General features: G+C 32.6%; 1 protein-coding gene across 1 annotated transcript; it reads right to left on the bottom strand.

Annotated features, from left to right (window-relative positions):
* Positions 1-254: 254 nt before the first annotated feature.
* LOC127717941 (uncharacterized) lies at positions 255-15,660 on the bottom strand. Its single transcript, XM_052223849.1, has 5 exons — positions 15,404-15,660; positions 10,937-11,166; positions 7,692-7,891; positions 830-2,746; positions 255-364 (listed from the first exon to the last, which is right to left on the bottom strand). The coding sequence occupies exons 3-5, from the start codon at positions 7,801-7,803 to the stop codon at positions 255-257; spliced, it is 2,139 nt and encodes a 712-aa protein (XP_052079809.1). The 5' UTR covers positions 7,804-7,891; positions 10,937-11,166; positions 15,404-15,660.
* Between the last annotated feature and the right edge of the window lie 9,174 nt (positions 15,661-24,834).

Below are 24,834 nucleotides of genomic sequence, written 5' to 3'. Positions count from 1 at the left end.
TGACCTCTTTTGGAAGCAGTCATCACAGCTGACTTGCCATCACTGTTATTTGTTTTACAATCTGCTCCTTCGTCCAACAACATCCTTACTATATCTGTATGTGCAGAATAACAAGCATTCATTACTGGTGACCAACCCTTTTTGTCACATTAATTATAATCTGCTCCTTTGTCTAACAACATCCTTACTATTTCTGTATGTCTATATATACAATCACTCATTACAGGTGACCAATCATCAATGTCACATTTATTTTAATCTGCTCCTTTGTCTAATAACATCCTTACTATTTCTTTGTGACCAGCACTACAAGCAAACTTTACAGGTGAACAATTGTCTCTGTCACATTTATTATAATCTGCTCCTTTGTCTTACAACATTTTTACTATTTCTGTATGTCCATATCTACAAGCATTTATTACTGGTGACCAACCCTTATTGGTACATTTATTATAATCTGCTCCTTTGTCTAACAACATCCTTGCTATGTCTGTATGTCCCTTTCTACAAGCACTCATTACAGGTGACCAACCATATATGTCACATTTATTATAATCTGCTCCTATGTCCAACAACATCCTTACTATTTGTACATGTCCATATCTAATAGCAATAATTACAGGTGGCCAACCACCATTTGCACATTTATTATAATCTGCTCCTATGTCTAACAACATCCTTACTATATCTACATGTCCATATTTACTAGCAACATATAAAGATGACAAACCTTTATTGTCACATTTTTTATAATCTGCTCCTTTGTCTAACATCATCCTTACTATTTCTCTATGTCCATGTATACAAGCACTCATTACCGGTGACAAACCATCATTGTCACATTTATAATAATCTGCTCCTTTGTCTAATAACATCCTTACTATTTCTGTGTGACCAGCACTACAAGCAAACTTTACAGGTGAACAACTGTCTCTGTCGCATTTATCATAATCTGCACCTTTGTCTAACAACATTTTTACTATTTCTGTATGTCCATATCTACCAGCATTCATTACAGGTGACCAACCCTTATTGGTACGTTTATTATAATCTGCTCCTATATCTAACAACATCCTTACTATTTCTGTATGTCCATATCTACAAGCACTCATTACAGGTGACCAACCATATATGTCACATCTATTATAATCTGCTCCTATGTCCAACAACATCCTAACTACTAGTACATGTCCATATCTTATAGCAATAATTACAGGTGGCCAACCAACATTGGCACATTTATTATAATCTGCTCCTATATCTAACAACATCCTTACTATATCTACATGTCCATATTTACTAGCAACATATAAAGGTGACAAACCTTTATTGTCACATTTATCATAATCTGCTCCCATGTCTAACAACATCTTTACTATTTTTGTCCCACCTTCCTGGACAGCTACACACAATGGAGTTACCTCATTATTCCTACACTGATTAACATCAACATCATGACTTAAACACCATTGAATGATAGGAATATCCCTTTGAAAACATAAATTTAACAGAGCAGTATCATTGTTACCTGCATCACAGGTATGTGCTAATTGTCTCTGGTACAATGTATCCAGTTCATTCAAATAACAGAGAAATTTTTTTCTGAACGGAGATATCTCCATATTGATGTTACAAAATACAGCATTGACTTTACCCTTTGACCAGTCTTCAATCATTCTTTGTGTATACATTTGATGATATTTAGGAGGGACAATTGTTACAAATCTATCCACATTATTTTGTCTTTGTAATAAAAATCTTTCCCTTATCAAACCCCTATGTGCATTCTTTATCAAGCAGCAGATTATTTTCTTTCCATAGTAGTACACCAGAAAGTCAAATATTATATCATGAATAGTTTTGTATATGTTTTGTTGCTGTTTCAAGAATGTATGTATAAATGAGTTAAGGTCATCCTGTAAAGTAAGCCTTGATGTTCCTTTGTCCAGTCTACATGCCTCACATGTGTTCTCAATCATAGCTCTTGTTTCTTCATTCACCTCCTCTGTTAATATAGCCTCATGCAAATTGTTGTTAAATATGACACATAAAGCCAAAGCACAGTATTTACTGTAAAATCCGTTTTTCTGTAGCTTATCAATCTCGGCTTCATACACTGTAAAAGGATTTTGGAAGTAATCTGTGATATTTAGTGAAGGATTTTCAGGATACAATTTACATAAAAGTGGAAAACAATCATATAAATCATAATAATCTGTAATTTCATGAGCTTTTGTTTGAAGATAAAACTCAGCTATTGACTCTTTTTCAGCTTTTGACAAGCACATGCTTTCTGTTAATAGGTTACATACACATGACTTGAAAACTGATATAGATTCAAATTTGTCATCCTGATACACTTGTAATCGACATGCTACAATTATTTTAGAAAGTTTTTTTGAAAGGATCTTTTTGATTCTCTCCATGAAAGGTTCCCAAACTTTAATGTCAGTCTGGTTTAAAGAATAGTTTCCATATAAATCATCAATAACAAACAATGTTTTCTGGATTGGGTTATAAAACTTGACAATGTCACCTGGGTCTGTCACTAGAAGTACATCATACCCTTCTGTTGCCATCTGTAATGCCACATGTCGAAGTGTGGCCGTCTTCCCTACCCCAGAACTAGCAGTAATAGTTACACAATTGTTCTCCTTTATACATTTTAGTACATCTTTGGCAGCTCTTGTTGTTATAAACATCTTATCATTGTCCTTCCACTCGACAAGGATCTCATTAATTAGTGCTGAAAAACAAATAATAAAATTTTTATTACTTATTACTATAAGATGTTGTAGGATTGCCAATGAGACAACTTTCCACCAGAGACCAAATACATCAACAAGAGTAGAACTCATACCACATAGTAAACTATTAAAGACTGTCTTTATTCTGCAGGTCATATATTTTCCGAAATTTGCTTTTTCAATCACAAACAAGAGTTTGCTAGTTCCAACTAATTCAACTCAAAAGACAAGAATAACACAAAATATACATGATATAGTTATATTATTATGTTATATCAATTTTGTGTGTTTTATTGAAGTAAAAGAGACAGAGTTGAAGTCTCTAATAATATAGCCATTCACATTAATCTATAAATTCCAGGTTTTCCCAGGCTGGGCAATATCCCCTGAAATGGGTAATACCGGGCAACACTGGGCAATTCGATTTTTTATGCTTAATTTTACACTAAATAGTAAAGAAATACAGTATTTTCATAGTAGTCTTGCTTAATATATACATTTTATACAGATAAACATTGAGAGTCATTTTCAGAAGTTAAAAACATTCAAGTTTTTCCTTTTCTTCTTTAACTCTATATAGGTAGAGTACAGATACGTTTTGCAAATGTATGATGATTTGTTTATTTCTCAGCTTTATGTCTATCAATACAAAGATAGCAAAAATGCAATTTAGTGTAGTGTATCAATACAGTGAATTGGAAAATTTAATTGCTTTACAATATTATATTGCTAAATATACACCAAAAGGGAACATTTCATCTATACTTAAAGAGATGTAAAGGCTTATTATTGCAATATAAACAAATATGTGTTATAATCTGAATAATTACTTAGTACTTAGTTATGTCGATGTAAGTATGCTAACCTTGTTTCAACACTAAAAATAGTAATGAACAAAATTTGTTGAGTAGTCATTTTCCTTAATAAATAATTGTTTACTCTGATAATTAGTTATCAATATATAAAAACAAATGAATACTTTTGCTCCATGTTAACTAGAGGCTCCCAAGAGCCTGTGTAGCTCACCTGTATCTACTGTTGTTTTCGAAATCATGTAAAATAAGGTTAAAAACATAATAAATAGTATTAGATACCCTAATAATGATTGAGGTCAAAGTTGGTTTAATTTGGCCCAGTAGTTAAATTAAAAGCAGGTCATCCCATTGTAGTCTTACAATAGTTACTGAAGACCCCTTATCACTATTTAAATTAGTTTTTAAGTTGTGACCATTTGAAATTGTTTTTTTTGCAATTTTCCCTTAGACTTCTATTAAACCCCTATGTTCTATTTTAGCCATGGCGGCCATGTTGGTTGGCAGGCGGGGTCATCGGATACATTTTTCAATCAAGATACCCTATTGAAAATTGTGGCTAGTAGATAAAGCGAAGAAGATATTTGTAAAAGATTACAAACATTTACGAAAAATGGACTATAAAGGGCAATAACTCCTTAAGGTATCAATTAACAATTTTGGTTACATTGACTTATTTGTAGATCTTACTTTGTTGAACATTATTGCTGTTTACAGTTTATCTCTATCTATAATAATATTTAGGGTATAATAACAAAAAACTTCAAAATTTCCTTAAATTTACCAATTCATGGGCAGCAACCCAACAACGGGTTGTCTGATTCGTCTGAAAATTTCAGAGCAGATAGATCTAAATCTGATGAACATTTTAACCCATTGTCAGATATGCTCTAAATGCTTTAGTTTCAGAGATGTTCCCTATGTTCTATTTTTAGCCATGTCGGCCATGTTGGTTGGCTGGCGGGGTCATCGGACATATTTTTTAAACTAGATACCCTAATGATGATTATGGCTATGTTTGGCTTAATTTGTCTGTGTTGTTTCAGAGGAGAAGATTTTTGTAAAGATAACAAAAATTTACGAAAAATGATTTAAAATTGACTATAAAGGCCAGTAACTCCTTAAGAGGTTAATTGATAATTTTAGTCATGTTTGACCTATTTGTAGATCTTACAATGCTGATTATTATTGCTGTTTACATTTTATTTCTATCTATAATAATATTCAAGATAATAACCAAAAACTGCAAAATCTCCTTAAAATTACCGATTCAGTTACAGCAACCCAACAACGGGTTGTGTGATTCGTCTGCAAATTTCAGGGCAGATAGATCTCAACCTGATGAACACTTATATTTTCAGATTTGCTGTAAATGCTTTAGTTTCAGAGATATAAGCCAAAAACTGCATTTTACCCCTATGTTATATTTTTAGCCATGTCGTCCATGTTGGTTGGTAAGAGGGGTCATCAGACACATTTTTAAACTAGATACCCTAATAATGAGTGTGGCCAAGTTTGGTTAAATTTGGCTCAGTAGTTTCAGAGGAGAAGATTTTTGTAAAAGATAACAAAAATTTACGAAAAATGGTTAAAAATTTACTATAAAGGGCAATAACTCCTTAAAAGTAAAAGTAAAAGTTAACGGACGACGACAACGACGACGATGACGGACGACGGACGACGGACGACGGACGCCAAGTGATGAGAAAAGTTCACTTGGCCTATTGGGCCAGGTGAGCTAAAAACAGTTTAATAAAGATAGAATGACAATTTAATAATTTGTTTACATGTTTTAGGAGGATTACTGTCTATGTAGTCCAATACTTTCTCAATTTTATATACTTTAAAACAAGAGTCTCAAAAAAGTGAGCTTATGAATTAAAATATTATGTATTATATACATTTATATATCTTATATAATATGTACTGCCTTTGTAATTGATCACTGCTACCTCTAAAAGATTCAAACAAGAATTGCATAGTGCCGAGTAAAAGCCTGGTTTTCCCAGTATTTCCCACTTGGCTGGGCAATATTCATAAAATCTGGGTTTAGGCCAACCCTGCTCCCTTCCCATATATGTTTCATTAGACTGACAGGGTATACAGATTTTTGGTCTGGGTTTAGGCCAACCCTGCTCCCTTCCCATATATGTTTCATTAGACTGACAGGGTATACAGATTTTTTGGTCTACAAAACTTAACAATGTTTTTGTACTTTGTACATGTTCAGACTGTTCTTTTAATTTTTCCATTGTCCTGTGTTCCAGCTGGGACTATTATACTAACGGGACTGGAAACTGATCGATCTGTTGAGATTTTATTGTCCCGATAGCGGATTATTGTTTTTTTTTTTTTTTTGATAGACAGCTTATCGTGTCACATGGTTAATTAGCCTTCTATACATGTAAAAAATAGATTTCGGCAAACAAGTCAGCATATAGAATACCGTTTAAATTTTAAAAAAAATAAATGCAAAAAATAGAAAAATACGAATAATCAAACTATTTTAACAAATTAAATACATTTACTAGAAAGAAATGTTTTTACATGGGGATAAACGTAATCATCGAAGTAGTTTTGAAAGATAAATACTTTTCTTATTGTTTACAAAAAATTATTAATAAGTAGTCAATATATTAGTGTTGAAAAAAAAACCAAATATAGTCGAAATACCGGCGCTTTACTTGACCTCTAAGAAAACAACGTGTGGAAGGTTAGATCATAATTAATCCTAATAAAAACAATAAGCATGCAATAAAAAACCTATTGTACATATTTTCATGAAGTAATATGCTTAAGACATCTGAGGACCATTATTTAGCAAAAAAAAAACCCTGATTTTAATACAAATATTGCACACATAAGTAGGAGTTAGCAATTTTATAGGAACAGTATAAATTTAATTAAATGCATGTGGTTTCCTGTTGTAATGAGAAGGAGATTTATATTCCGCTTTTCACTTTAAAAATTGACAACAAAAATAAGCTAATACAACCTATAACCTAAAAATATGATTTTACAAAGAACCGAACTCGCGTATCTCTTTTCAATCAAAAGTTTTTAGAAATTTTATGAATCATACTTTTTTTTTCACAGCGTCCCCACGCTATAATCATCCTGAAAAAATTTCAACCTTTAGATCACATTTTTTACACTTAGGAAGGGATTTGGTGATTAATAACAACTGTCAAAGATCGAGATATCTTTTATCATAATAGTAATCGTGTTTACATAAGGGATTATCAATTCATACAAGCATTCTGAGAGTATTGCATGGCAATACATAGTCTCCTACCGGTTAAAAATTCATTGTATAGGAACAAAATGCTAACTTGATCTATAACTTGTCATGGTGTAACTATATAACAAATATCAAGTCAATAACTTCAAGCATGACGAAAAAAAGTGTTTAAAACTGATTATTTAAGTGAATTTTCTAAGTCCAAGGACCATAACTCTGCACATAATCATCAGACCGGAACAAAATTCGAACTTGATCTGTAGCTTGTCATGATTTAACTATATACCAATTATCAAATCAATATCTTCAAGCATGACGAAAAAAGTGAGGAAAACGGATTATTTGAGTGAATTTTCCAAGTCCAAGGAACATAACTCTGCCCAAAATCATCAGACCGGAACAAAATTCGAACTTGATCTGTAACGTGTCATGATAAAACTAAATATCAATTATCAAATCAATATCTTCAAGCATATGAAAAAAAGTGAGGAAAGCTGATTATTTGAGTGAATTTTCTAAGTTCAAGGACCATAACTCTGCACAAAATCATCAGACCGCACCAAAATTCAAACTTGATCTGTAACTTGTCATGATAAAACAATACACCAAATATCAAATCAATATCTTCAAGCACGAAGAAAAAAAGTGTGGAAAACTGATTTGCCGGACTGTCGGATGGACAGACAGACAGACGGACGGAATGCAAACCTAAAGTTCCATCGACTTCGTCGGTAGGGGACTAATAACTATAAAAACAAATTACAGAAATTATACGATCAAGGCACGCTGTCACTTTGGCGTAAATAAAGAGACGTCATATGCAAAATATTTCAGATTTTTAGCAAGCATAGGATAACTTAAAATTACAATTGTTGGCTGTCAAATATTTACCCCTTATATTCCAAGGTACTGTATCTTCATGAGATGTTTTTAACTTTTTCACTTCTATTGTCGTATCTTCATTAGCTTTTTTCAAGCTCTCTACTGACTTCTTGAGTTCCATTATTTCCTGAGTACTCTGGGTCCAGTAATTTCACCTTCAAGTGATCACACTCTTGCTTTATTGGTTGTCCACCTAACCTACTGATAGCCTGGAAATTTGAAGAGAGAACAGTCTTCGTGGGTTAAACATCAAGGGTTATTATGACTTATAACATTGGTTGCAACTAAATACCGTGATTTCTCAGTAAAATAGAGTCTGATAATTTCAAACAAGAAATAAATTCTATAATTACACTCCTCTGACATTATACAACAATTGGTATTGTCAAGACTTTGTAGATGACATTAAATCAAAAGGATCATAGAAAAAGATACAGTACCTTGTATTTTCGACTTGATTTCCATAAAAAAGTTCATGGTGAATGTAATAAAAAAAAATAACTAATCCAAAAATTCAAATATCAAAAAAATATTTAACTCATGACCAATTAAAAAACACTGATAATAGACCACTTTCGAGTTATGTCCTTCACCGTAAAAGTTCGTCAATTATGCGGGCCTTTATGACGTCATTTACCAGATAGAGGAGATCGCCTTCCCTGCACTTTTAAAGTTCATCAAGCGTCTTCATGATCATCATTATGCAGGTTAATCTAGAAATAATGTTTCTTCTCTAGGTACTTAATCACGATTCCCTAATGACAGTAGTGCTGATTATCAATTATAAGAATTTAATTAAAAATTTTTACATTATATAAAAGTTGATTTCCGATACAATTTTCAACATTTTTCCTATTGATTTTATTTTTGTGTTTGACAAATGTAAACTGGACAAAGATCATGTTTAAATCAAGGCCTTCTTTAATGTTTTCTATAACTTAACTAAAACAAAATAAAACGCAAATTTCAATAGGACCAATGCTAAAACTTTTTAGACATCAATGTTTTATGAATAAATTAGTGTTTGTATTGAACAGATTGAAAATATATTATTGATATTGAATAAATACAACATCACATGCAGTTTTGTGAGTTAAAACATGCTATTTTTATATTTAAGAAGATACTTTGTTTACTTGGGTAAATTAATCAATGAGTGATGGATTTCTCTAAGAAGAAGTTTAAAGGTCCCAGTGAATAAACTAGACAGAGAATAAGGGCTTGCTTGGATTATTCAATGGGACAATAGAACTGACAAAAGTTTAAAAAAAATGACCAATAGGGGATGACTCTGTGGAAAAGTTTCATTTGGTTTGCAATAATAGAGGAAATGACAACAGACTCACACCTGTTACATTTCTTAGGTGATACATAAAAGTCCAAACTTGTCAGCTTAAAATATAGAAATATTTAATTTCCGTTAATATTTTTTCTGCTGACCATAGTATCTTATTATAATAGAAATAAATGGAGAATGTGTCTATGGGCCACACTTGCCCCCCGCTTGTAAATATGCATGAGTCAACTTCCACATATAGATGCAGGATTCATGTAAAAAAAACACCGTTTTGTGATTATAAGCATTGTGTGTAAGTTTCATAACATTTGGTTGAGGCAAACTAAAGTTAGAGAACGGAAACAACAGATTTAGCAATTTTTCCATTTATAAAGGGGCATACATTAAGAACAGTAAAAGTGACGCCACCCAATTACGAACTTGATCTGTGTTTTGTGGTAATAATCATTGTGTATAATTTTTATAACATTTGGTTGAGGCAAACTAAAGTTAGAGAACGGAAACGAAAAATTCAGCAATTATTTATGTTTATAAAGGGGCATTACTCATGAAAAGTAAAAATGATGCACCCAATTTCAAACTTGATCTGTGTTTTGTGGTAATAAGCATTGTGTATAAGTTTTATAACATTTGGTTGAGGCAAACTAAAGTTAGAGAACGGAAACCAATTTTGGGGGCGTAACGGACGGACAGATGGACTGACAGACATGGATAACACTTAATGCCCACTCCACTACGGCGGGGGCATAAAAAATAATTTTACAAATACTGTCAACCGCAATTCTATGTAGTAGATAAAATATCGCTATTTCAGTGAAAGGAGAAGGCTCCAATATGGCCCCTATTTCTAGCTAAACTTTCAAATAAGGATTTAATGACCATAATCATAATGATCATAGCTAATACAATGACTAGAATGGAAATTGGTCTTTTTTTGGAAATATACTAATCAGCCTTCTTTTCATGACATCAGAAATTACACACATTTTTGTTTTCCTCCAAATTCAGTGAAAAGAAATAATTTTTCACTGGTTTTTAGAACTCGAAAAGAACAGTGCATACGTCAGAAAAACAAATCTTTTGACTTTATTTTTTTATATAACAAACAATATATATATCTGACTCGAAATAAGACATAAATCTTTATTTAAAAACGGTATACATACAAGACATATGCCAATATAAACTTTGGAGAGATTTTCAAACAGAAAAAAATTCGTCACTCAGTACAATATATATAATTATTTTTTATTATATATATACAAGTCTAAATTGAAAACAACGTTCAAACTTATGGTTTTGTGGGATAAAAACCGCAATTTTTATACGTGTGCATGCAAAACAAATTTCTTGTTAGAGGGGTCTAAATACAGCACAAACAACATTTGCCAAAAGACCAAAAAGTGAAAAAGTATATTTAAACAAAACTCATTTGACTAACAGGTCGAACAACGGATGTTCTTAAACCCTGTTGACTGCCATTGGCGATTGCCAAATAAACGGATCACAAGATGTAACAAAATGGATCTTTATCATATATTGTATGTGTTCATGTGTTGATATATACATATATAAATATATATATACATATCAACACATGATCACATACAAATGAAAATAGAAAGCAAGAGTTCATATTATGCATACATTAACACACATATTGAAACATGCACTTTGGTCTCTTGTGGAGAGTTGTCTCATTGGCAATCATACCATTGGGGATTTGGTGTGCAAATGTCAATGCTTTGTAAGAAAAGCTCAACAGAAATAATTCTATTTCATTTTCTTACATATCTGGGCATCAATTTAAAACACTATTTTAATCTTGAAACCATTGACTTAATATTGTGGCCCTTACCGAACTGACTCCTTCAACGCAAATATATTAAATAGCCTGTTGAACCAGTAGTATTGTCCATTGATGTGGTGCACACTATGTTATTTAAAATAAACTAACATCAGTGACAGTGTCCCATGCTGTGATGAATTCAGTATCCTCTATTTTCTCCTCAACCAGGTGAGCTAGGAAGTTTCTATAATATTTTATTCTGGCTAAATCTGAGGATGGTGTATTTTCATTAACAGATGGCAAACAGTCATATCCAAGTAGAGGAGGAGTCAGGTCTGTCAGGTGTCTTAGTAATGTTATCATTAGAGTTATATCAAATGTTTTCGAATCAGGTACATCTAAATATAAAATATATATGGTCATTAAATTGTTGAGGTAAGGAGACCATTAAATTACCTTTACTAGTATATATAATACTATATAACGTGAGGGTACCCAAATTGCACCTATTTTGACGTTTTTTTTTCACCTACGTTTATTTATGATCCAGACAAAAGTTTCCATTTTGTGTTTATTTTGTAGATGTATCCTTATTTACTTTATAGTTCTACCAATTTAATATTGAAACAATATTTAATCATAGAAAAATGGGTTTGAACCGACATCCAAACGATCCATGATTCTGTAATTAGGAGTACCCAAGTTGCATCCATGATTAAATCCACTACCTTAAACATTGAATAACAGATGTTTTGTTTTATTTCTTCGAATATGTAGAACAATTTGACATTAGTCCATGCTTACTATTCATTTGTTAAGAAATAGATGCTCGTAACATATTTTATTTGCTCATTTTTAAAAAAGATGACTTTTACTTTTTCCGGTGAATACTTCATCTGTTGATATATACTGTGAACTTTTTTTGGAATATTAAAATATATTTACCTTTTTGAAAGACGTGCATAATGTCAAATAACAAAAATACAAATTGTTTAATTCCTTAAGAAAATGTGTAAGATTTTCGCTGCTATTTTTGCTAAATAGGTGCAATTTGGGTACTGTGACCTTAGATGGAAGATCACAGAAACTTGATCCTTTCTAAATATTAAATGCATAATATGATTAAGCAGATTTGTTTTCAGTCAGGAATGAAAGTTGTGTTATGTATCTGTCCAAGCTTGCAAAATAATAAATTATGTTCTGCTGTTAAGATACATATTGATATATATATATGTTACAGGCATTTTCTAAATTTAGGCATTTTGTAAAATGCCTTAAAACTTTAGGCATTTTCTAAAATGCCTGCAAGATTCAGGCATTTTACATAATGACTATTTTTGTCTAGGCATTTTATAAAATGCCTGGAAAAATTGAAAGGCATTTTACAAAATGCCTGAAATTATTTTATGGAATGAATAGTTAAAAAAAATAATTGAAAGCCTTGAACAATAGAGCAGTTTTATTTATGATAATTACTGAATGTTAAAGCTTGCAATTTAAGAGTTTTAATAATCAAAAATATAGTTTTACTGAATTATTCCAAATTCACACAAGTACAGAACTCGACAATTATTTGTTATTCTTAAAAATGTTTGGATGACAGAACTGTTACACAAAATTTGTCCTATTATTTTTGCAAATACATTTCGGAGAAAAATCTGGTTTTAGCATTTCGACCACATTTGGAGAAACTTGGATCATGACACATTTAGCTCTTTCGTTACCTTTGCTGATAAAGCACTTAACGTTCGACAACATTGGGTTTCGCAATAAGCACACACGTCACACATGAATATCTTCTTTTTCACATGTTTCCAAAAGATTCAAAGTACATTATCATGATTAGTTTGACTTGTATCTTTTGGCTTTTAGCTTTTAAAGGACTGTAGCAGATATGCCCATGACGGGTGATGCAGCAATAACAGGAGATGCTTACCCTGTCAATGCAACGTTATTTGTCTCTTTTGGGTCGATTTTCGAGATGTAACTACTGTCTCAATAATTCATCAGATGGCAAAGACCCATGAATTTCCTTGAGGCGGTGAAGATGAAGATACTCATATCATTGCATCACACCCAAACAATGCCTTGTATGGCGAAACCCATGCTATACAGGGGAATTTGTTTGGATGTGGATGTATAAATTCTCATTCTTTTCTGAATGGGGACATTAAATATATTGCCACATGTTAGTAAAGTGCAACACTCTCTGCACGTTAAGAACTCTTTGGCCGTTCTACAGGTGGAATTTTCTGTCCCTATCCAAAATACCTTCATTTCAAGCGGCAGTCGACATTTCTGTCCTTTGTCCAAGTTAATCCACTGCTGAAATAACTCATATGAATTATAACCAAATTGTTTTCGTCTTAAAAATGCATGAAATATTTGCTACTGAAAGCAAGCAAATCAATCAGTCAATTAAAAACAAACTATTTTTTCTCAGCTTCATATGTTTCACTTCACTGTTTTGATTCGATTTTCTAAAAATTCGTTTGTAAATTTTGTTCTATTAAAAGAACAATTTGTCCTTCTGCCATTTTGACAAAATAATCATAAATTTACTATCTAAAAATACAGAGTGAGTACATACCTAACGTAGTTTCACTAAAAAGAACAAACTTTCCCAGCTGGTTTTTGAAAAATAAATTAATTCTACCGAACCATTAATTATTTTCTTTGCAAGATGTTGTGTTTTTGTCCACTTTTTGTCATATGCATCTCAATGATATCTTTTTTCTACAAATTGCCTGAAATTAAACAGGCAATTTGTTGAATTTTGTTTCAAAATTTCAGTCATTTTACATAATGACCAGGTATTTTTAGTCATTTTATACAATGCCTGTCAAGGTTAGGCATTTTATAAATTGCCTGAAAATTCAGTCATTTTACAAAATGCCTAAATTTAGAAAATGCCTGTAACATATATATATACGGATCAAGTTAATGGAGACACAAGAGTGCACACGCTGAAATGTCTTGCCTGTTTAACTATCATTAAATTAAAGCTGAAAGTCTGTTATATGAAGGTTTGAATGCAAGTATCACATAAACTCAACATTGTCAATGTTCTATGAATATGAGGTCACGGTCACATAAACCATGCCAGACAGGTAAAAATTATACACGAGAGCTTTAACAATTAAATGCAATTTTCCATAAAATTAATATTTCCAATGGGAATAACTGTTTTAAAAATTGTAAATCGGCACAGATTTTCGAGAATGACTGAGACATTGCGGATATGAACCTTGAATAAAAAGATAAAAAAATCTTACAAAAAATGTACACATGAGAGTGCTTACAATGCAAATTTCCATATAATTAATATTTCCAAGGGGCAGAACTCTTTTAAAAATATTTGATTAGCACTGATTTTCGAACTTGTCTGAAACATTGCTGATATAAACCTTTGATATAAATTTGATAAAAATCTGGCAAAAATTGTACACATAAGAGCACTACCAATGCAATTTTCCATTTAATTAATATTTCCAAGGGGCATAACTCTTTTAAAAATATTTGATTGGCACTGATTTTTGAACTTGTCAGGGACATTGCTGATATAAACCTATGATATAAGTTTTTTAAAAATCTGGCAAGAATTGTACACGTGAAAGTGCTAACAAGACCGGATGGACAGACAGACAGTCGGACGCCCCGTACGCGTATTTCTATGTAATCAGCAAGGCATCGCATGGGGGACAAGTTGCAGGGGACAATAAAACTGCAATTTTCCTTCAAGCAGTCACTAAACCATGAAAATAAGATCAAGGACAATGGACTTATGACAGACGGAAACTTCGTTATATATGGTATCTGTACTCAAGGTATGAAGCATCCAGGTTTTTCCACCTTCTGATATATAAAGCTTTATACAAATAGTTTACACCACTGGATTGTAATCCCTATGTTTCGCTTTCTTCGACTTTCGATGCAGACGAGATAAAAAATGCTACGCTAGAACTACTATATAAAGTTACAGTAACACAAAAGTTTCATATTAAAGTCTGCTGATAATGTTTGTCATTGACTAAAATATAACATGTCTTTCACAACATATCAGGAAATCTTGGGAACAAGAGGTTCCACTGTGACTGATATATCACATGTCTCTCACAACATACCAGGATATCTTAGGAACAAGAGGTTCCACTGTGACTGACATATCAATTGTCTCTCATAACATATATGTACCATGATATCTTGGAAGCAAGAGGTTCCACTCTGACTGATATATCACATGTGTCTCGTAACATATACAAGGTTATCTTGGGAACAAGAGGTTTCACTGTAATTGATATATCACATGTCTCGTAACATTTACCAAGATATCTTGGGAACAAGAAGTGCTACTGTGACTGATATATCACATGTCTCTCGTAACATATACCAGAATATCTTGGGAACAGGAGGTTCCACAGTTACTGACATATCACATTGCTCTTGTAACATATACCAGGAAATCTTGAGAACAGGAGATTCATGACTGTGACTGACATATCACATGTCTCTCGTAACCTACCAGAAAATTAGGGAAAAGGAGTTTCCATTTCAGCTTAAATAAGTTACCAGGAAATCTAAGAAGAACTATGAGGTTTTACTCTGATTGATATATAAATGGCTTTCCGAACTTACCAGGTTTATTCCGGAACAGGCAATTCCACTGGAACTGGTTTATATTTCCTTCATTTTGAAGTTTTCTCAATTTATTTGTCTCTCTCTTCAGTGTAGAATCCAAACATGATGGAGCAAATTCACGATCAAATACAATTCTTGCTGCACGAGTAGATATTCCTGTCATCAAAAATCACATCCTGACATAGTTTTCTTCCTCTCGCGAAAGTCTAGATGCCATTTTCTTAAATATATAGTTTTCTTTTGTTCCTGATCCTAAGCTATTCATACAAATGTTTGGATCTTAGCTCATGGCTTCACTTCGGGATAACTTTTCAGATCAGAATATTTTCTAAAGATTAAATATAAAACCATGAATAAAAATTTGTGAATACACATATATATAGTACTAGTATATCATCATCCAATATTTTGTCATTATGCAATCAATTATTGCTATCATTTATATTCATAAAATGCAATTATTATTCTCTATTTTTTATATCATTTAGCACCCATTATTCTTTTTATTTTTTTCCCATTTTTTCCTTATTCTTTTTTTTTGTGTCTCCTATTCTTTTTTTATGTCTGTTTTTCTGTAGATTTGACCTCTTATTTTCTATAAATTCTGTACATTTCACCAGGCCCTCATTCATGACTTTAAATCTCCTTTTTCTAGATCTTTTTTGGGTAACATTTTTTCTGTTCACAGTTTTTATTCTATTTCTTGAAGTTGAAGCCCAAAACACAAAAAATAAGTATAAGACATTTACTGACAGTTAAGTCTTTGTTGACATACAAGTTGATCTTGTCTAAATGCACGTCATTTTTTAAGATTCCAATACAGTTATCTGATCTGTAATTTATCCGACTGTGTCCTTTTCCCGATTGCGACATTTTGTCTGATTGTGAATTCACATGACAGGTGATGTAAGCATTGCAGGAGACACTTATCCTGTTGACATACATGTACCCGGTCTTGCACTTTTTGGAGTTCATGACATTCCCTCAGTGTCTGTGTGGTTAACTTCGTCTCTCTCTTTTTATTCAATTTACAAGATTTAAACATCGATAAACTACTGTCACATATATTTATACATCAACAAACGTAAAATGAATATAGCATAATACCAGACAAGGCCAACTTCTGGATTACAGGTTCCTAGCTTGGTACAAGCACAAACATGACACATATCATGCAAATAAGAATGTCAATGAATGTGGCAGGGTTTAACATGTTTGTGAGAGCTAAATATATATGCTGATCAATTTTACTGATTACAGTTTCTGTCTTATGTCTATATATTAAAGTGCTGATGATAATTGCCAGAAACACAGAAATGAGGAATAGACTGTTGACACAGAGATATGTCTTGCCTATATGCTATTTTAATAGTAAAACTGCGAATGTTGAAATTAAAATAGCAATAATTCAACGAACCATGACTTGTAATGGCTAAATAATTTCTGTGGAAATAAGATATGCCAATGCTAAGTAAATACAACTGCATGCCAAATATTATTGACTTATCATCAGCGGTTCCCCAAAAACTAACTTAATCACAAACTTTAACATGTAAACCAAGCAAAAGTTTTAAAGTTAATAGACCCTGACTGAGAGGGCAGGGCCAACTACTCTTACATACAGTTTGTAACTGCATACCATATATCATTGCCTTATCATCAGTGTTCCACTCAAATTGACCTTATCACAAACTTTAACCTGTAAACTACTTTAAAGTTTCAAATTCAATAGACTATGACAGAGGAAGCAGGGACAAGTAATCTCCATGGAAACAAGATATGTCAATGCTTAAAGCTGCATACCAAATATCATTGACTTATGATAATTAGTTCCCGTTAAACCATGTAAACTGACCTAATTACAAACTTTAACAAATTGTTGATGCGGCTGGAAACAGCATACCTAAGTCCCGGGGTTTGACTCCATCAAGGCGAGAAAAAAGGGCAATAACTCCTATGAGGAGTAGTCTAATAATTTTGATGGAAAAAGAGTTAAAGATCTTGACATTCTGAACACTTTTGCCCTGATAGATTTTCTGGTTATTATGGTTTTCAAACTATTTAAGTTAACTATTTTGATATTATCCCTTACTTTTTATTTCTAACCATGACAGCTGCAGCCATGTTGCTTGATGGACAAAACCAAAACATAAAAACTATATACTTCCTACCCTATTCTCAATCAGCCGAAATTTGACAAGCCGTTTTTTATATATGTATATAATAAATTAATTACTTGACCTGTGCATTGAAAAGATTGACAAAATACGGAAAATATGACGTGCTGATAATTAACAACCATGCTTATGATATTACATGCATCCATGTTTAAATGAATTAAGATATAAGTAATGTTAATATTGCATGCAAAACTCAATTCAGATCTTACCATGTTATAAGCCTCTTTTCCTTGACACCAAAGGTTTGACATTGAGATTTAAGATAATTATAAAATAAATGTGGAATGTGTCCATTGTACACGAATGATGCCGCCGCTTGCATATAATGAAACTAAAAATTCAGCAAATTTTCCATAAATTTGTAAAAGGGCATAACTCTAGAAAGGTAAAAGTGATGGCACCCAAATTCAAACTTGATCTGTGTTTTGTGGTAATGAGCATTGTGTATAAGTTTCATAGCATTTGGTTGACGCAAACTAAAATTAGAGAATGTAAACGAATTTTGGGACGTACGGACGTACGGACGTACAGACGGACAAGGGTAAAACTGAATGCACCCTCCGCTACGGCAGGGACATAAAAATGGTGATATCTAAAATAATCCAATGCTAATATTGTTTCTAATGAAATTTCACCAGTAATAGGTTAAAACAAATACTATTGAGGTTTTGCAAAATTTTGTCGTATATGCTAATTATTGCGATCAATAAATTTTTTGATTGGCTAATACATCACACTATTTTTAAGTCTTACGCGGTTGCTTAAGAAATAATTCATGGGGGCTTGAATATATCGTGATTTTACCACGGGTTGGCCCTTTATGACAAATATTTTACCCTGAGCGATAGCGAGGGGTAAAATATAGGCATAAAGAGACAACCCGTTGTAAAATCACGATATATTCAAGCCCCCATGAATTATTTCGATTCTAATAGGACAAATACGGCAATTGTTTTGGATCGAAGCGCTCTAGATGAAAGCATTATTTGCCGTTCCCATAAATAAAAGCACTATTAAATTGACGTAAAAGACCGGAGCAAACTGAATAAATGACATGCTTAAACTATTTACAATAACATATTTAGATAGGTTTGGATGAATCTAAATGATAATTGTACTTGTATGTCTTATATGTATACCAAAAATGGCTTATATAACACATTTTAGCATCGTTTGTTTACGTTTCCTTGTTGTGAAGATTTTCGGTTTCACAAGCGTGTATTTTCCCGTAAAATCCTCATATTCTTACGTCATCGTTGTATGACGTCGGGTAGCTCATTCATAAAAAAGCATATGACGTGGGAGTACGATCGGAACAGCCCAAAAAATATATTCATATTTTACCACGGGTGTGTACTCAAAGCGTATGAAGAACGTCATGTTAGAATTGATTATGTAAAAAAGTACTCATTACTGGCAGTCAGGGGTAATACTTATAGAACTCATGTTTATTTACCTGAAGACGTAAGTTACCAATATTTACTTTTTCAAGTAAATTTGTAAGATTTTTATTTCATTTCAATTAAGGTTTGAATAATCTCCCCTTAATCTTTTCTCAAAATTCACTAACTAGAGGCTCTAAAGAGCCTGTTTCGCTCACCTTGGTCTATGTGCATATTCAACAAAGGACACTCTCCAACATTGTAGATAAGAATAGAATTCATGACAAAAATATCTGTTTTGTTGACCTTGGATTACTTATACTTAAGTCTGTTTAGTTTCTCTCTGTCTTTTTTAGTTTTTGCCCAAAACACAAAATAGGGTAAAAAATCTCATTTAGGAGCAATCACTCCTATAAAGAGTGACACTCTATTATTATATAACTATATCTATAAAATTTGACTTGTTAGTAGATCTTGCCTTGCTGATCATATTTGTGATTTAAAGTCTCTATTTATCTATTATAATTTTTATCATATAAGGCTAAACGCAAAAAAAATGGTAACAATTGTCATTCAAGGGCAATAACTCCAATAAGGAGTCGTCTGACGATTCTCCCAATATGTATAAATTGTAGATCTTGTCTTGCTGATCATGTTTGCTTATATAAGTTTTTATCTATCTATTATAATTTTAAAGATATTTATATATAAGGCAAAAAATTGGTAAAAATCGTCATCAAAGGACAATAAAATTGAGAATGGAAATGGGGAATGTGTCAAAGAGACAACAACCCGACCATAGAACAGACAACAGCAGAAGGTCACCTGGCCCCTAAACAAGTATATATACTAGTTCAGTGATAATGAACGCCATACTAAACTCCAAATTGTACACAAGAAACTAAAATTAAAAATAATACAAGACTAACAAAGGCTAGAGGCTCCTGACTTGGGACAGGCGCAAAAATGCGGCGGGGTTAAACATGTTTATGAGATCTCAACCCTCCCCCTATACCTCTAGCCTAATAAGGTGTACACTGACTATTTCGACAATGTAGACTTATTTGTAGAACTTGTTTTGCTTATCATTTTTGCAATTTAAAGTATCTCCTTTAAAAAAAGTATTGTCTATTAATTACAGTTTTCAAGATAATAGGCAAAAATGAAAAAAAAAATGGTAAAATTTGTCTTTTAAGGACAATAACTCTTATAAGTAGTCGTCTGACAGTTTTTACGTATAGAACAATTGGTAGAGCTCAACATTCTGAACATTTAAGCTGTGTCAGATTTTCTCTAATTATAAAGGTTTTCAAAATAATAGACAAAACTTCCATTTTATCCCTACCTTCTATTTTTAGCCATGTCGCCCATCTTGGTTGGCAAGTGGGATCATTGGGCACATCTTTTAAAACTAAATACCCCAATGATGATTGTGGCCAAGTTATATAAATTTGGCCCAGTAGTTTCAGAGGAAAAGATTTTTGTAAAAGTTAACGACGACAGAAGACAAGAGGCGACGACGGACGACGGACGCCAAGTGACGAGAAAAACACAAGTAATAATTTTTTTCTACACCTTCTTATAAATTCTCATGTTCTGGGAGGTGAAAACTTGCGTTAACAAAATTTTTCTGGTTTGATAATCATTTTTTTTATTAGAGTTCAAACTTTCATATCAATAACTAAATACATGTGGAATATGTCCATGGTTCACAGATGATGCCCCCGCTTGCATATAACGTTATAAAGCCCATTAAAAGGACATGACTCAAGAATGAATAAAGTGACGTTACTCAAATTTGTACTTGATTTGCATTTTGTGGTAATAAGCATTGTGTATAAGTTTCATAATAGTTGGTTGAGGCAAACAAGTTAGAGAGTGGAAATTTTAACAATTTTTCTATTTGTAAAGGGGCATATCTCTAGAACAGTAAAAGTGACGCCACCAAAATTCAAGCTTGATCGGTTTTTTGCGGTAATAAGCATTGTGTATAAGATTCATAACTTTTGGTTCAGGCAAACCTAAGTTAAAGTAAATAAACGAAAAATTCAGCAATTTTTCAATTTGTCATGGGGCATAACTCTAGAGAGGTAAAAAATACGCCACCCCAATTCAAACATTTGGTTGAGGCAAACTAAAGTTAGAGATCGCAAACCAATATCAAGACGTACGTACGGACGGACGGACGAACAGAGGGACGAGGGTAAAACTTAATGCCCCCTCCGCTACAGCGGGGCATAAAAAATAATTCTATGCACACGGATCCCTGAGCTGGAGGCTTGTAAAAGAGCAGTATTTTGAAGGTAACAGGCAAATGAGATTTTCATTTCCATGAACTTATACTTTTATGAATAGTAAAGACAACTATTAATGACAGACAATAAAACACTCATTAGAGCAATTATTATGTAGTAAAGAAAAATTAAAGAAAAGAAGAAAATATAAGACTTTTTACTTACATGTACATAAGTACAAAAATACTGAATGTCTAAGGGATATCACTCTACCGCCAAAACAATTTACCTGTAACAGTAAATACAATACACTCATTACCCCTGACTGACTGGTAATAATAGGTTGTGAATACCAAGGGAGTGTTAGAACAAGTGTTAGGGAATTCTATTATTCCCGTACAGAAACTGCTAACATAAAAGAGCAGAGTTCCAATGTCCCCCGCGTTACACATTTTTTATTTTAGTATCCAAGGTACAAGGGCAATAACTAAAACTAGAGGCTCTCAAGAGCCTGTGTCGCTCACCTGATTCTACTTCATATTAACAAAAACAAGTGAACATACACTGAACGAATAAATGTGATCTATGACACAATGTAAATACAAAATTAATAAAACAAGAGGGTTAGATGTAAACCAATATCAGAAAGACAACCATAACCTTGGACAAAATGCCGCCAAATAAAATAACCTACACAGGTAAATAAGTATAATTTCGTTGTAAGGTATACATGGAGTACGGAAATATTTTTTACAAAATAAATAATTTTGTTGTTCATAGTACGAGAACAGAAGTGAAAATTAATCGTCATACCAAACACTTATCTAAGGTGGAAAATATTGAAAATAGTGAGACGAAATATAACACTAAATGAGTAAACATTAATTAACAAAAATGCATTACAAATTGTATCAGCAAGTCAAATTAACACGAAAGTACGGTTTGAGAGTACTCGCAGTTACTGAAAGCTAGTCAAAAGCCAAAAACAATTAATAATAAAAAATCATGCATCAGAGACTAAAACCAACTAAAACACATCTCAGGAATTTAGTGTTTTAATGTCATGGACAGTCAAAGAAGACATGACTTTTGCAACGCCAAAATAAAAGTATCGACAGGAAGTAGGATAGTTAGGAGTTAACCATTTAATAAGTATAGGTTATTACATGGCATTTTTCATATCAGACCCTTTATCGGCCCTAGGTCATGATATCAGCTCAAGAGCCGTTGGCTCGAGGGCTGATATCATGAACAAGGGCCGATAAAGAGTCTGATATGAAAAATGACATGTAATGATCTTTTTATCATATACTTCAGCAGAAGATATACAGACAAGAACTATTAAGATTTTGTCTTTCTTTGAACTTTTAGATAATAATTTCCAGACAGCCAAATACAAATTTCGTAACTTTAATTGTTTTTATTGATAATACAAGCATTTTATTTATTTTGTGACATATCACAACAATTATCATGTTCTTAGTTTGAAAAGTGTATTGTCACCTTTCCTGTGATGGTTGCCCCTGAAAACATGTGCATAGTTATATGCCTGAAGTTGTTGGGGCTGGAACCTGTCTAGAGTTGGACTCAAAATTTTATATGTCTTTCAAAACATGTGTAATCTTAATTCATTGCAAGTTCTTAACCATTTTGTGAAAAGTATTAAATCACTTGCGGTTTCCGCACTGTGTTGTTGTTTTTCAAAGACTCGACAAACGCAGCCGTGTCGTCATGTTTACAAACAAATTTCCGGAAATTCACGACGTTGCATGCGATAAACGTCACGGATATTCACGGAAAGGCATGTGATAACATTCCGGAAGCAGTCAATAAAGGTTCGTTTATCAGCCCGCCAAGGAAACTCTTAGGAATCTTGTTAATAAACATAGTTATCCTTTCATAGCCTTTTAATAATTTTAAATGTTATTGAACTGTAAAATTTAAGTAATATTTTATACAAGTATATGATAAATATGTATAATGTTGTATATAGATAGAGTAATCTCTATATAGAAAATGAACGCGGATGTGTATTTAAACATCCCAAAAAAACCGTTTGAAAAGAATACAAATTTAGTTATGTTTTAATTTGCTGATGACAAAATCGATATTTGTGCCAATGTAAACTATTTTCAAAGATCTAATTACAACATTGATAAGATAACATTTACTAATAAGTTTGTTTAACAGTTCAATGAGTTTACACGGATCACATAGTGATTTCCGCGCTTGAATTCCATATTACCGTAAAATTTAGGATATGAAATACCGTTTTTAATAAGTTTTATACAGGTACAGCCAAATTTACTAATCAAATCTCTGTATCTATGAAAGATTTTAGTAAAAGTTTTAAGTAATTTATGGTAACGAAATCCCTGACTTAATAATTTACCAGTGATGCATTGATTACGTTCGTTAAAATCTATGACATCACTACACACACGGGCATAACGAACGAGTTGGGATATATAAACACCGTATGATGGAACCAAAGGAACATCGCCATCTAAAAAAGGAAAATTAACAATAGGGAATGAAAAATCGTCTCTTTGGTCGTAAATTTTAGTATGGATTTTCCCTTTAGAAATTGAAATGTCTAAATCTAGAAAAGGACAACTACTCCTGTTTATGTAAGATTTATTTAAAGTAAGTTCCTTTGGGTAAATTTCAGTAGTATATTTAGAGAACTCTGGATTATTTAACGAAAAAATATCATCAAGATAACGGTAGGTATTGTTGAATGTATCAACCAAATATAACAATGACGTGTCTTTACTGAGTTTGGTCATAAACTGAGATTCATAGCAATACAGGAATTAATCTGCTATTAAAGGGGCGCAGTTAGTGCCCATGGGAATACCTACTACCTGTCGATACACTTTATCGCCGAAACGTACATTATATGTTGTCCAGGAGAAAATTAAAAGCTTCAATCATATCTTCACATTTCCAGTACGTGTATCTAGCATACTTTCCTTTTGTATGTATTTCCCGTATGGTCATATATTAAACTTAATCCCCCCGCTGGCAGCCATCTTGGATGAAAAATCAGCTACAAAGTAACGACACTTGGTCAGCACCTCAAAAGAAACATTCATACCATGTTTGGTTTCAATCCATTAAACGTTTTTCTAGAAGAAGAAATTTGTATATATTTCCCAAAGGGTCCTTTGTTAAACTAAGTCCCCCGTTGGCAGCCATCTTGGTTGATGGATTTACTACAAAGTAACAACACTTGGTCAGCACCTCATAAGGAACATTCATGCCATGTTTGGTTTCATTCCATTCAGTGGTTCTCTAAAAGAAAACATTTGTATGTATTTCCTATAGGGTCCTATGTTAAACCAAGACCCCGCTGGCGGCCATCTTGGATGATTGATTGGCTACAAAGTGATCACACTTGGTCAGCACCTCATAAGGAACATTCATGCCATGTTTGGTTTCATTCCATTCAGTGGTTCTCTAAAAGAAAACATTTGTATGTATTTCCTATAGGGTCCTATGTTAAACTAAGTCCCCGCTGGCGGCCATCTTTGATGATTGATCGCCAAAAAAGTTACAACATATGGTCAGCGTCTCATAACGAATATTCATGCCATGTTTGATTTCATTCAATTCAGTGGTTCTCTAAA

This window comes from Mytilus californianus, unplaced genomic scaffold, assembly GCF_021869535.1.
Source record: "Mytilus californianus isolate M0D057914Y unplaced genomic scaffold, xbMytCali1.0.p SCAF_1, whole genome shotgun sequence".
Taxonomy (NCBI): domain Eukaryota; kingdom Metazoa; phylum Mollusca; class Bivalvia; order Mytilida; family Mytilidae; genus Mytilus; species Mytilus californianus.
Note: the sequence above shows the minus strand (reverse complement) of the source record. Positions and strands in the feature narration are given on the sequence as shown.